The sequence below is a fragment of the Macrotis lagotis genome, chromosome 4 (assembly GCF_037893015.1).
Source record: "Macrotis lagotis isolate mMagLag1 chromosome 4, bilby.v1.9.chrom.fasta, whole genome shotgun sequence".
Classification (NCBI taxonomy): domain Eukaryota; kingdom Metazoa; phylum Chordata; class Mammalia; order Peramelemorphia; family Peramelidae; genus Macrotis; species Macrotis lagotis.
Genome location: NC_133661.1, coordinates 227891797 through 227907016, shown reverse-complemented (window position 1 = coordinate 227907016; position 15220 = coordinate 227891797). Strand labels below are relative to the sequence as shown.

Here is a 15220-nt window from a genome sequence, read left to right as displayed (position 1 = left end):
ATCTGGTTAACTACAGTAATAAAATTGGGAAAGGTTAAAATTAGAAAAGCGATCAGGAATATTGGTCATAGGCAGTATTTGGATGGTAAAGGGAATGGAAGGAGAATATGTTTCGTAGGGGTGAGGTATAAGGACACATGGAATAACAAGAGCTTAGTTTTGTTTTAATTTATGGAATAAAATAATAACTACAATAAAAAAGATGATTGCACATGAAACTACAGATCAATCATGCACAACTTTCTAATTGTTTCAAATATATAACAAAACTACCCTGTAAATTTCTTTTTAAAATTCCCTCCCCTGCCCCTACCCCAGTCCTGGAGATGACTACCACCACAAACAGGTGTAATTATATATGTGTGAGTGTGTATAAATATGAAACACACACACAAACATATATGTGTATATATATGTAAAATTATATATATGTAAAATTATTCTATATATAATTCTATATATAATTCTTACCTTTGGTGACCTTGTTTGATTGAGTAAGGATAAGACTCTTTGATCTGTGAGTAATGGTAAGATTCATGCTGTACCTGAGATAGAATGGAGTTGGTTGTGGAATTTAAGAAGACTGAGAAAATGGGAAGTTAGGGTATTTGTGGAGCATAAATATAAACAATGACAAAAGGAGTAGTAGAGAATAGAGTCAGGAGTTGGACTCCTTGAGAAATGACAGAAAATGACATGGTGCTAATACATAGGAGCCACAGTGATCTGTATAGTAAAAAATGCAATAAATTGAACTTCAAACAAAAGGGCTGCTGATTAATGGCAGAAAGGAGTCTGAAAGTGACTTTGGGGAACGAGGAGTACTCCAATTGCCACTTCACAACTAATGTGGTATAGGGTGTGAGAGAAGGACCAGCTAGTGATAGAGAGGGTGGCTAGGGATGCAGAATACAGTGTCACATTCATGCTATGATAAGGCACTGGATATTCATTAAAATGTGTATGAAAAGTCAGAGGAATTTACCACCAGTGAAAAAAGATCCTTAAAATTGGGTACAAATGAAAGGCTCACTAAGACGTTCTCTCTGAAATTTTTGTAAAGAACTGAAGATTGTTTACCAGTTCTCACTCTAGCATTTAGTCTTCTTATTTAATGATGCTGCAAGCTTAAGGGGCTTCCTGTGGGAGGCTCATTGCAGCTATCTTTATACTGCAGTTCATTGTTTCAAGTGCTCTGCAAGTTAGATTAAAGTATTCATTTTGTTTATTTTTCCATTGCTGAATAAAAGCAAACCTACATGTATAAGGATAAAAAATACTTTACACTTCTGCCTTTTGAAGCCCATTACACATAAAGTAATTGACTTTTCTCATAGGGACCAATTATAAATCAAGGGAGAAATTACACTCATTCATAAATGCTTTCAACACAACAGTAGACAGCTTCACTATTCATCAATGCAATGCTTTTTTCCTTTTTTGTTAACAGAAGTTAATTTGATATTCACACTCATTCCCAATTCATTATATTAAAAAAATTAAGCCAGTTCAAAGTCATCAAAATATGTCTGATGTTTATATTGTCACAAGTGTTTGGCCCCTAACACTTCTCAGATGAAGAAATGTGTGTTGTTTATCTGTAACCCCAATTTTGAAGAGCTAGTTTCATGCTGAAGAATTTTAAAAATTCATTGGAAATGTTGAAAGTTAAAAATCAAAACAAAACCTAAACAGCCAAAACCTCTCATAATATTTCTAATGAGGTATCTAGCCAACAGAAAATCAGTCAGAGGAGTTCCCACTTATCCAAAATGTGTAATTTTTGAAATCCAGGATGCCATGTTAGGATCAATTTCTGCCTCCATTTTATTATTGCAATAGCAGACAAAACAGATTTTTCAGGTGTGTTGTTTGATACCTGTCGTATAAATAAAGGATGTCTGTTAAACTCACAAAATCAAGTTCAGACTATGTGGTGGGGCTCTGTTTCTGAAGTCATCAGGATGAATAATCAACCTCCAATAGGGGATTGACAAAGGTTTAAAAGTGGTGGGGTGAGCCAAGGTGACAAGATGGTGGTTAAATTCTGGGGAGTGTATACATATACATATATATATATATATATACATATATATATATATATATACATATATATGTGTATATATATATATATATACACACACATATATATATATATATGTATGTATATATACAGCATTTTGTTCACTCAAGAAAAAGTAATAGTATTTGTCTCATGCAGCTGGATAGTAGACACAGTGGTTCATAGAATAACTCTTGTTTCCAATTTGGGAAGGAAAGAATATTAATGAGTAAAAATGGGTCATTTTGGGAAAACTGAGTCCATGAAAATGCATAAAAAATCCTCCTGTAAGTAAAGGAGACATGGGTTGGTTTATAAATTGTTTTTATATTTTGTAGTTTATTTAGAAGTTTTTATCTGAAGATGATGATGATGACCTATAGAGGAAGATAGATATCAAATGAAGATCATTCTTGATTGATACTAGGTTTAAAAATTAAGAAATCAATTTTTTTTCAAAAGAATCTTAAAGTGAAATAAGCACAGACAGTTCTAAAATTCATTAAAGGCAAAATAGTTTTTTGTGACCCTCTACACAGTGATTTCTACATTTAGTTTTGTTTACAGGTAAAAATCAAATCACTTTCCTGTTGAAATTTTGGCTTCTAGGGGTACAGAAATCATGGGGAAAAGTAACCAGATTATAGAAACTGTTATTTGTCAATGAATTATAGATTTTAAGAGACAAATTGGTGAGAGAGAGAGAGAGAGAGAGAGAGAGAGAGAGAGAGAGAGAGAGAGAGAGAGAGAGAGAGAGAGAGAGAGTATAATTCAACTTAGGAGTCTGAAGAACTGGGTTTGAAACTTAGTCATAACTGTGGTCATGGACAATTCAATTCAATAAACATTTATTAAGCATCTACCATGTGCCAGGCTCTAGGATTACAAAGAAGTCATGGTTCTAGATAGCTCTGAAGTTAGAAGATGTGGGTTCAAAAACTTCCCTGTGACCTGGAGAAAATCTATTGACTTCTCAGCCTCAGTTTCTTAAATTTTTTTTCAACTGAAAATCTTTCATTTTCCCTCTCTCCCATCCTACCTCCAATAAGGAAAAAAGAAAGAAAAACAAAAACATTTGGAATCTTGTATCTATCATCTCTCTCTGAGAAGGTGAAATCTCTGGAAACAACATGGGTCATTCTGTTAACTAGCACTAGTAAATCTTTAAAAGCTGTTTTCTTTTATAAGATTTATTTATTCATTAAATATTTCCCAATTACATTTTTAAAGATTTTTAATAACTTGATGATAAACATAGTATTTTCAGATGAAACAATATTTTTGGTGTGAAAAGATAAGAAAAGCAACTATTTAAAATCCATTTATGATTCCACACTGAGGCAACATGTGCTTAAAAACTATCTGAGAGGCTTATATCTATAATATGTATTTCAAGGGAATTTTTGAAAAGGAAGAAGGTTTAATAGTGTGAACAAATGGCTGTTTGACACAAAAGATGGATACTAATTTTAGTCCTGGAGTTTATATACTCTGGGGTCTTGAGCAAAATACTTAATCTTTCAATGTCAGTTTCTTTCTCTAGAAAACACCAATATATTGTTCACATGAGATTTAATTAACATTTGTAAGACTTAAAAACCCATTGACAGATGGAACTATAAAATTACTACAAGTATTATTCAATGTTTCTGTGGTCTCATTATTGACCACCACTTTTACAGGGAAATCTCTCATTTATATTTTCCTACAATTTATACCTTTTTCTTGAACCCATTTCATCTCCTATGTTACTAATGTACTGACCTTCCACAATTTGCACTGCATTTCTTGCAATTTGTTCTCATTTCCCAGAAAGGCTTGGGGAATAGGGCCATTTTGATTGCAAAACTAGCCTTAGGGAGTGGATTACTGCTGAGTGTGAGTGCTTAGCTTGCCAGAGATACATAGCTCCCCTACTGCAGTTCCACTGCCTAGGTTCCAAAAATAAGGTGTTAATAAATGGTTAACACATTTGGACATGTCTTCTGAGCTTATGTCCAAGCTAACAATGAGAAGTAAATGGATATATAATAATCTGAGCCTGGTAAAGGCTTTGTTGGTCTCCTGGAATAAGGAAAAGCTATACTTTGATATTTGGAGGGATCCATGATTTCTCTAATGTAGATGCTATATTTGCTCTAATTATGAAAGGCTAGAGCATAGAGTTGAATCTAATAAGATTAAAATACAAATGGGATAATTGTAAACTTCTGTTCAAAATATATGCTTTGCAAATATAAGACAGAACAGGCATAGCTAGACAAGTTTATCTGAAAAGGATCTAGGATTTTTAGGGGATTGTCTCAATGTCAGTCAGCAGTATGACAAGGCAATCAAACCCCCCCCCCAAACATCACTGGATTCATATATAAAAGATAGCTTATAGGAATAAGAAGTTGATAGTTTCTTTGTCTTCTGCCTTGGTCACACCACATCTGGATTATTGGGTTCTTGAGCAGATCATTTTAGAATATGCTGCTATTAAAGGGTGAATATTTAGAAAGAGAGATAATCACAAAGAGTTAATTTGGCTTCATCAGAAACAGGTCATGCCACTTGCTCAGGCCCACATGGCTAGTACTTAAGGGTATTTCTAACCAAATTTTCTTGACTCCCAGACCAGTACTTGACCACAATTTTAATGCCCATGCTATATATGAGGAAAAAAACAAAACAAAATGTGCAAAAGCAAAAATGATAGGTCAAGTTCTAACCTAGGGAAATGAGTTGTTCACTTTTACATGAATGAAAATTAAACAAGTTTAGTCACTAAGGTCATAAAATAGTTCTAAAAATAAGTACAGATCATGCCAGACTTACTTAATTTCCTTTTTATAGGATTAATAAATTAGTAGTTGAAGGGAATGCTGTGGGATTAACTAGACTTTAGCAAAGCTTATGAAAAAGTATTTTATAATATTCTTATCCAAAAGGTGGTGGTTTCTGTACTTTGCTCTCAGGTGCATAATATTATTAGCAATGACGAGGATTAAGACAAAATTGATTCATCAAATAGGTGATTCAAAGATGGGAGGGAAAGCTAACACACGACAGAGTTAAAATCTAAAAGGATTTTGACACGCCAGAGCAAATTCAGTAGGGGTAAATAACTGAAAAAACTTGCACTTCCATAAAAAAAAGGATTTTGACAGGCCAGAGCAAATTCAGTAGGGGTAAATAAATGAAAAAACTTTCACTTCCATAAAAAAATGAACTTCCCAGGTATTAGATGTGAGAAGCTGTTCTGGTTTCAATGGATGGCAAGTTCAATTTGAATTAAAAATGGGATGCAGTCAAAAAAGCTAATGGGAACTTGGGTTATCAGAAAAATAAACAGAAATACTGGAAAGTGGAGGAGGTTATCTAGGTAGATTCTCCTTCCTGGGAGGTTTTCAGGCAAAGGTTAGATGAGTGACCAGTTTTCAGGTATGTTAGAAGCAACTAGATGGGCTTGGAATCAGAAAGAACTAAGTTAAATGTGGCCTCAGACACTTACTCTAGCATTCTCTGGGACTTAGTTTCCTCATCTGTAAAATTAGAATAATAAGAGTAACCATCTCCCAGGGTAATGGTGAAGATCAAATGAGACCACATAGTTAAAGATCTTTGCAAATCTTGAGGCATTAAATTAATAGGAGCTATGATGATGATGATGATGATGATGTTTAGTTGGTATTATTTCTATACATCAGCTGGAATGATTTTGTTCTAAGATTTTGTTCAGTTCAGAATAACATAGTTTTGAAAGGATATTGATAAGCTGAAAAGTATTTAGAAGTGGTCAAACAGGATAGTGAAGGACTTCAAGTCCATGCCAAGTCAGGATGGATTGAAGGAAATGGGTTTAACTTGGGGAAAAAAGTTGAAGACTCAGATATAAAATAACAGCCATCTTCACATTTTTTTTGAAGAATTATTTTGTAGAAGAAGGGTTTGACACATTCTCATTGTCTCAGGAAAACATAAGAGGATAGAAGCTTCAATGAGGCGATTTAAAGCTAGCTATCAAGAAAAAAATGTCAAAAAATACAGCATTATCTCAAAGTGGAATGAATTTCCTTAGGAGGTGGCAGTATCCTCTTTATTGGAGGTCTTCAAATAGAAGCTTAAAATGAATGGCAACTTGTTGGATATGATATTACATTGATTCTTTTCAGGAATGGACTGTACTAGGAAGTCCCTTTCAACAATAAAATTCTGTGATTCCATAATATATAAAGCAGTTGCCAAAATAAGGAAGTCGAATGACTCAATTTGGTGATCTAGGACTAGATTATCAGGAGAGAGAGAGTAGCTTTTAATACACAGATCTGGCCATCACCTGTATAGAGATGAAGACTGAAAGGAAGTGATAAGATTACTGATAAAGAACATAGAGAAGAGCTGAGGAAAAGAGTCTTAGTATATAAGTTTGGTGGCTTAGATTATGATTGATCTAATAGAGAAAATAAATTCTAAGAAAGATTCAAAGTATTCTCTATGCTAAAACTATAAACAAAAAAACAAACAAAAAAGCAAACTAACTTCTTCTGTCTGTCTATAGCCAGTTCTTTGGGAATACCAAGAGGAAAAGCAGTAAGAGTTAAAAAAAAAAGTCTAAGGAGGGAGTGTATGGACTTAAACATTTAAGCCCAAGTAAGAGAATCTTAAGAGGCAGAATCTTTCAAAAAACTTTGAGTTCTTTTTTTTTTTGAGAGTTATTTTGTTTTTTAGACTTTGTGCTTTTCTTGGGAAGAACTAAGAAGATATTATCAATGGTGAGAATGTGGGATGAGATTGTCAGTAGAAAAGAGACAGGATGGTAAGAAGACTATGCTACAAAAATACTGGTTGAAGGAACTAGGGATGTTTAGTCAGGAGAAGAGATTATTTAAGGGAAACGTGATTTGGATCATCAAGTATTTGAAGTAACATGATAGGGAAAGGGAAGTAGACTTGTTTTGCTTGGTTGGCCCTTGAAGGCAGAATTAGGAACAGAGTAGAAACTTCAAAGAAGTAAGGATTTTTTTCTTTTTTTAAAGGTTTTTGCAAAGCAATGGGATTAATGGCTTGCCCAAGGCCACAAAACTAGGTAATTATAAAGTGTTTGAGGTCATATTTGAACTCAGGTCCTCCAAGGCCAGTGCTCTATCCACTGCACCACTTAGCCACCCAAGAAGTAAGTTTTAATTCTGATGCAAGGAAAAACTTCCTAATAAAGATTTGTCTAAAAATGAAATGGGTTCCCTTGGCAAGAAATGAGTTCCTAATTACTAGAGATCTTCAAACAGTGGATACATGTTCACTTATCTGGCATGTTATTGAGGGATATCTAGTCTAAGTCAAAGTTTAAGTGATGCTACCTTGGAGCTCTCTAATATATCTGAGATCATGTGAAGAATGTAGATATAATGAGACAGAGAAGGGTTAAGAAGTTATTATTTGAAGTATGCCTTGAAGGATGGATAGCTAGGTAGTTCAGTCGATAAGAGTTCCAGGCCTAGAGTAAGGAGGATCTGAGTTTGAATTCAAACCTAGATATACTTCTTACTGTGTGACCCTGGGCCAGTCACTTAACTCTGTTTGCCTCAGTTTCCTCATCTATAAAATAAACTGGACAAGGAAATAGCTAACCACCCCAGTATCTTTGCCAAGAAAATGCCAAATGGGATTCCAAAGGGTCAGACTTATTGAAATAGTTATTTATAACAACAATCCTTTCAGTATTTGTCTATTTAAAAAATTATGAATGTATTCTAAATGAATTCTCTTAAAATATCTAAAAACACTATAATTTATTAAAATCAAGCTATGTGCTTCTTAGGACTATTCTTTAAAATTATCATAATTTGATATCTAGTAAATAAAAAAATCTGCCTGAAAATAGTTAACAAAACAGAAACATTTATCTTAACTTGCTTTGAAGTCTGAATTCATTCTCTGTCTTTGCTTTTCTCATTTTCATCTTATCTCTGATTATATAAGACACATCTTTGAATTACATTTATTACTTCCTTTTCCATCCATTTCCCTCTTTTATTTCTTGTTGCTAAGATTATGCTCAACAAAGATATACATTATCTTTGAACAATTTTTACTTTGTATCATTTCCCTTCCTTACTTTTTAACCACATCTAGATTGACCCACATTGAACTTTGTTCTTTCTTGTAGATCTTCCTTTTTATAAAAGCATAGTTCTTGCACCACCATTCCTTTGATCATTTCTCAACTGTCTATAGCTATTTAGACCCTTTTTCTATTCCCTATCACGTTTCCTTTAAACACTAATGGACAGGATGGATCTTCCCCTTTATGATTCCCTTTTTTACTCTTTGCTTTTTTGTCTCTTCTTTTATTTGTAGTTAGGGACCTTTTACTTACAATTTATTTTTCTTTCTTTGAATTCTTGAACTGTTCTTTTTTTGGTATTATCAGTAACTGCAATTACTTTCTTCCACTCTATCTTTGCCTTAGGTATTAATAACTGACATTTATAGAGGGTTTTAAAATTTGCAAAGCACATTACAAACATTATCTAATTTGATCCTCACAATAACCCTTTGAAGTAAGGAACAGAGAAGGCCATAGAGGTATTTCTGCTCAGAACTAGACCAGTAGGCCTGGAGAGATTAATTGATTAGCCCATGGACCCACAACTAGTTAATATAGGTAGTGGGATTTAAATTCAGTTATCCTAACTCTTTCTATATTTCCAAACACATACCACATTCCTTTTCTCAGATTACTATTTCTTTTTTTCCTTGGTTGTGTCATTGTAGGCAGTGTAAGCTTTTAAAATCATATTCCTTCAACTATTAATTTAAATTTTATTCACTTTTTATTGAGTTGTAACTCAATTTTACTCAATTACTTCTCATCTAGTAGGAATAGTCATAATGCCAAAAAAGCTTTAAACCATTTTTCCCTTTGTATATTTTTAGATTCTTCTATACTATTCTAGAAATGGTGATTTATTTAAGAATCAGCAGTATTCATTAAAGTATTAAAAGAGGTCTCACTTGTTAATTTTTTAGATAATGTAACTGAATACTTATTCATTTGAAAACCAATTAAAAATGCCAAACTAAGAAACTGAGAGACATGATTCATTTGTTCAACTAATAAATATTTGAAAATACACTATAGACAGAGTACTGCTATGCAAAGTACTGAAAAACCCTCCCACAAAATATTAAAAACTGTCCCAGTCTGGATGGAGCCTCAAGTCTACTGGGGAAGCTATTACAGATAGGTAAATAATTATAATGTAGGAAATTCGATTAATTGATATCAGTTGACTTGTAGAGAACATTGACATTTGAGAAGTGCTTTGCATAATCTCATTTTATCTTCACAACAACCTTTTGACATAGGTGCTATTATTAACCAATGCATTTTTAAGGAGGGGAAACTGAAGCTCATATGTAGCTTTTAAGTATCTGAAACAGGATTTGAACTTTTATTCTAATTCTACTACCCTTTGTACAATACACTTTCATTATGGAGAAAGAATATGAATTATTATAGGGTCATCTAGGCAGCATAGTAGATAGAATGCCAGTCCTGGAGTCAAGAGCACTTATCTTCCGGAATTCAAATCTGGCCTGAGACACTTACAAGCTATATGACCTCAGGTAAGCCACTTAACCCTGCTAGCTTCAGTTCCCTCATTTCTAACATGAGTTGGAGAAGGAAATGGCAAAATCTTTGCTAAGAAAATCCCAAACAGGGTCACAGAGTGCCTGAAATGAACAACAACAAAAATTGTTATGAGAACTTTGTTGAGGGACAGTTAATTTCTCAATAAGAATCAGGACAAATTATTATGGAGATGACAATTTAATTTTGCTTTGAAGAATGGGTGGGGATTAAACAGGAAAAGCTGATAGGAGGCATTTGGGCAGTGGTACTTCAGGTAGAGTAAATAATGGGTGACAAAGAATATGACTGGGGAAAGGTTTGGCTAGAGTGTAGGACAGATTAAAAAAAAAGTATAGTATAGTATAGTACAATGGAAAGAGTGTTAGAATTTGGAGTCAGACCAGGGTTTAAATTCTGACTCTGCAGTACCTATTTGTACCACCTTGGCAAATTCATTTACATTCTAAGGTCTTTCAGTTCTATCATTTGTAAAATGAAAGGACTGAAGTAAATGACCCTTAAAGTTCCTTAGGACAGCTAGCTGGTACAGTGTCAGTTCTAGAGTCAGGAAGACCTGAGTGCAAATCCAGCCTCAGATACTTACTAGCTGTGTGACTCTGGGCAAGTTACTTCCCCCTGTGTGCCTCAGATTCCTCACCTGTAAAATGAGATGGAAAAGAAAATGGCAAACCACTCCAGTATCTTTGCCAAGAAAACTTGAAAAGCAGTCACAGAGTCAGACATAACTGAAAACTAAACAAGAACAAGGTTCCCATCAGGTCTAATCTATAATCCTAAGAAGCAGGAGATGAAACTAAAGAAAGTGACTGCGAGAATCATGAATGTTAGACTTTAGTCTAAATGTCAACCTGGACTTTTCCTTAATCTGAGCAGATTATCATTATTCCTATTTTTAGTTTAAAATCAGTCTAATTTTCCTTCTCTGATTTTAGAAAGTAGGTTGTCTAAGTTTTTGCATCAGAAAGAGACATTCTCCCCCATTCCCAAAGATATCCACAGAGGACTTCCCTTCAAAAAAAAAAAATGAAGAATCAGTATTGAAAGAAGAAATTTACTAATATTCCTTAAAAAAAGAAAAAAAACTCCTAAAATGCAGGCTATGGTCATTTCTGTTAAAGAATGAGGTTGGATCTGCCAGTTCATTCTCATAAAGTCTGTCCTCTAAAACTTTGTGCTTAAAGACTAGAGGAGATACCATGAGGCAGTGAAACTTCTTAAAGTACATGAGAGCAACTAGGTGGTACAATGGTTAAAGCACTGATCTTGAAAGCTGGAGGACTTGAGTTCAAATTCAACCTCAAACACTTGACACTTATTACCTGGGTGATCTTGGGCAAGTCACTTAACCCTGATTGCCTTGCATCCAGAATCATCTCCAGTCCTCTTAATTCTTATCTGGCCACTGGACCCAATGACTCTGGAGGAGAAGGTGAGGCTGGTGATTCAGCACACCTTTTCACTCAAAATCCCATTTATGTACTTGTCATCTTATCACCTCCCTGATGCCATGGTCTTCTCCAAGAATGAAGGACAAACAACAATTAACTTGTAGAGAGACATCTTTCTATCTATGCTTCCTTTTTTTTCTTTTTTCTTTTTTCTTTTTGGTACTTAATGGATCTCTTTCAATCCTCAAAGGACATTCCTTCATTCTTGAATTCTAGGATTTTAATAAAGTTCATGTTCATAGTCTTATCTATGCTTCTCCTGACTTTTTAGGCTCTACAGATGGATGAATCTTAATTTCTTTAGCCTATCCTCATATATATATATATATATATATATATATATATATATATATATATATATGTATGTATATGTATGTCTTGCACCTTCACCAGCTTGATGCTTTAAGGCAGATCAAGAAGACTGGCAAAAGGACAAAGAATCAGAAAATTCCATAAAGCAGTAAGTGACCACTAGATCCCGGAGAGTGGAATTATCTTTCTGTCTTTCTTTATATCCTCAGGGCTTAGGCTACGGATTGGTATATGGAAGGTGTTTAATGTTTGCTGATTTGATCTTAAGTATCCAAATCAAAAGTTAGTGTGGTCACTGGACATGGTTTTGTGATCACTATGGGCAAAAAAAAAAATCTGTTCTGTCCTCATTTTCTTCATGTTAGATGACTTCTGAGGTACTTTCCAGTGATAAATCTATAACCCTAGGCTCCTTCATTTCCTATGCTGCCAATGAAAACCTGACAGGTGGCAACTCTACTCTTTTCAGAGCTAATGAAAATCAAATATAATATCTCAGGCAAACAGATTGCATCCAGATAGAATTAATTTATTTTGCTGTCTTTAACAAATCTCCTTATGAAGCAGCATATGTCTCGATTCACAACTGGCTGCACCTGATTCCACATTCATAAAATGTCTTAAATATTCCAGGCCCATGTAAATAAACAAAATGGTAAAACAACACTTTTTAAAAGATTATAACTATAGATTTCCACTCAATCTCCTCCATTATATCTCTCCAAATGCTTTACCATGATATAATTTAAGTAATATATAAATAAAATAAAACACAATGGGAATCACTAAATCATTTACTAGTAAAATACTAGTAAAAGCCATTATTACTCTAGCATGTATTGCAGAAATTCAGAAAACACAACAGATTAGAAGAACATTCTTACTAACAGGTGGTACATAGAATGCGAGCTTAGTCAAGGAATCAAAGACAGGTGACTAAGGAGAGAATAGCAATCTTTTAGTTAGACATTAAACATCTGCATCATATTTTGGCACATGTGTTAACATTCAGGAGCTTTCCTTGAAGCTACAATGTGTTTTCTTATGGTAAGTAGCAGATTGCTTCATTTCTTTGGAAAGGAAGTAATCCAAATTATACTTAGAGGATGATAATCAGTTATGACCCAGAAAGGGAATCTAGACTGCTCCCTGAAGACATTATCTAATGATTTTAAAAAAAAAAAAGACCAACAAAATCTGGACATGATCTGGGAAAGTACTCAAAGAAAAAAAATGGATAGCATTATTCTAGTCTTTAAAATCTGTCTATCAATAACTGAGGTACTGAATGCATTTTTTTTTTCTGAATGTATTTCTTAATGTAATGTCTTGGGAGAAAAAAGAGAGATAAAATTGAGAGGGGGTAACTGAAATGAACATTTTTGAATCCTGAATACCAGCACAATATTCTTATATAATATAGTAAGACACTTAATAAATGTTTGTTGCATTGAATCAAAGAGTCAATGGACTGTGTAGTGAGGAAAGATGAAAACAATTGGGATTTTCTTTCTGGAGAGACAAAGGCTAGCTAAAATCTACAAAGGCATTCTTTAAAAACCTCCAGTGGCTCTCTATGGCATTCTGAAAAAGTTCAAATTCCTGTCTTGATTTTCATGTTTCTATATAATCTACAGCCATCTTACCTTTTTTTGGGGGGGGGGGCTTCCTCATATTATTTTCCTCCAAAGACCCTGTACTCCAGGAAACCTAGAGAACTTTTTTACTTGTGAAACATTCCTTGAACTCAAAGCCTAGTTTAGACAGGGCAGGGGTGGCGTGGGGAAGAATTTTTTTCTTTTTTTTTGCAAGGCAGTGGGGTTAAGTGGCTTGCCCAAGGCCACACAGCTAGGTAATTACTAAGTGTCTGAGGCCTGATTTGAACTCAGGTACTTCTGGCTCCCAGGCCAGTGCTCTATCCACTGATCCACCTAGCCACCCCTGTGGAGAAGATTTTAACATGACAGCATGGACTGATTAACTAGAGTCAGGGATGCTGGGTACAAATTCTGCCTTTGAAATAGTTATGATCTCAGGTATTTAATAGTCCTAGATCTCAGATGAAAGTGTTGGACTATCTAGTCCCTTTCAGTTCTAGATTTATGAACTTATGAATGTCCCCCCAACTCACTCTGCCTATGAAATTCATGTCTCTTTTAAATCCTGACTCTGTTATCTCTTCCATTATGAAATCTTGTCTAACCCTCCTTGGATCTCAATGGCATTTTGTTTTGAAATTCTCTAAATTCCTGATGGTATATAATATTGTGTATTAGTTCATTTTTTTGTTTTCTTACACTTTTAGACTGTTAAGTTCTATCATTAAAAATTGCCCAAGGATTCAATGATAGGTACTGTAACCAAACTTATTTATCAACATGTAGAGATATTTTAATGACTGGTTTATTATATATGGAACATAGTCCATGATACATGTCAACCAATGGGATTGACCAATGTTTTCAGCAACCTTTTATTGGTTTTAGTTACCAGGCAGGATGGATACAATGGGATTTTGCAAAGGGTAGAAGGGAAAGGGAAAGATTTACATATCAAATAATAGATAGTAGAAGGGGAAGATCTACATCAGGTAAAATAATAAACTTATCAGCAAATACTAGAAGATTTAACTGGAATTTGCAGACTAACCATTAACACTAGAGTATGGGTACTGACAGAAAATGCTTATCATAAGTAAATAAAGTTAATAAAATTGAGCCAGAAATTCTTCTATCACTAACCAGTTAATCACATGAACTAAAGTTTGATGTCTCAATTAATTATTGTAAACTTTAGCTACTAATGTTATCAGCTGTCTGAAGTCAATGGCAGTCATACTAAAACACAGGAGGGGCAGTTAGGTGGCTCAGTGGATAGAGCACTGGACCTGGAGTCAGGAGGACCTGAGTTCAAATGCAGCCTCAGACACTTAATACTTGCTTAGCTGTGTGACAGGGGGCAAATCACTTAACCCCACTGTCTTGCCAAAAAATAAAAAATAAAAAAAAACACACCCTGAAAGTTTGAAGAAGACAGAAACTCAATCTACATTTCTTACCTTCTCACAAGTGTGCTGGACATAGAATTTGAAAAGTATTTCTTGAATTGAATAAAAGGTCAGGCTAGTATAAAGATGAATTTATTCCCCAAATTCTAGAATTCTAGAATAATTTTGAAGATTAAAAGATGTAATTTTTGGACAAAGAAAAGGAAGTTTTTGAAACCACACCCTCTTCCTCCAAACCCCTTCCTGGTTTTTTTTTTTGTGATATAATTCAATTACCTATCTAAATACTCAGTATCCTGTACTAGATTATCATTTATAACTTACCCACAAAGTATGTAGCTCTGTGTAGGTTATCTCCTATCTCCAAGTTCTGTCTTGGTGTCCACAATGACTTCAATTAGTCTAACTTTTTATTTCTATGCAGCAGATTCCTAAATCTACATATATATATATATATATATATATATATATATATATATATATATATATATATAAAACTCTCTTATCTTGACAGAACTTCTACTTTGTAACTCTACCTAGATTTCTCACAGTTAATAGGTCCAAAATGGAATCTGTTAAATCCAATATCATCTGCTATCCCCAAATTTGCTCCTTAATATTTTATTTATTTTTTAAAAAATAAATATTTATTACTATCTTTTATTCTGATATCATCTGTAGCTGTGAATATTTGTTAATAGTTTGTAGTTCTTTTGAGAATTTTTTGTTCATATCCTTTGACAACTTAT

General features: G+C 33.9%; 1 protein-coding gene across 4 annotated transcripts in view; it reads right to left on the bottom strand.

Moving 5' to 3' along the window:
• EFCAB11 (EF-hand calcium binding domain 11) overlaps nucleotides 1-15220 on the bottom strand; it is a 171360-nt gene that overhangs the window by 63230 nt on the left and 92910 nt on the right. The window contains exon 6 of one of the 4 annotated variants that reach the window (XM_074235534.1): nucleotides 7846-10341. The exons of the other annotated variants lie outside the window; for them this stretch is intronic. Within the exon in view, the coding sequence (XP_074091635.1) occupies nucleotides 10338-10341 (4 nt within the window). The 3' untranslated portion in view covers nucleotides 7846-10337. Of the gene's footprint in view, nucleotides 1-7845; nucleotides 10342-15220 lie in introns of those variants that run through there. 4 annotated transcript variants of the gene reach the window in all.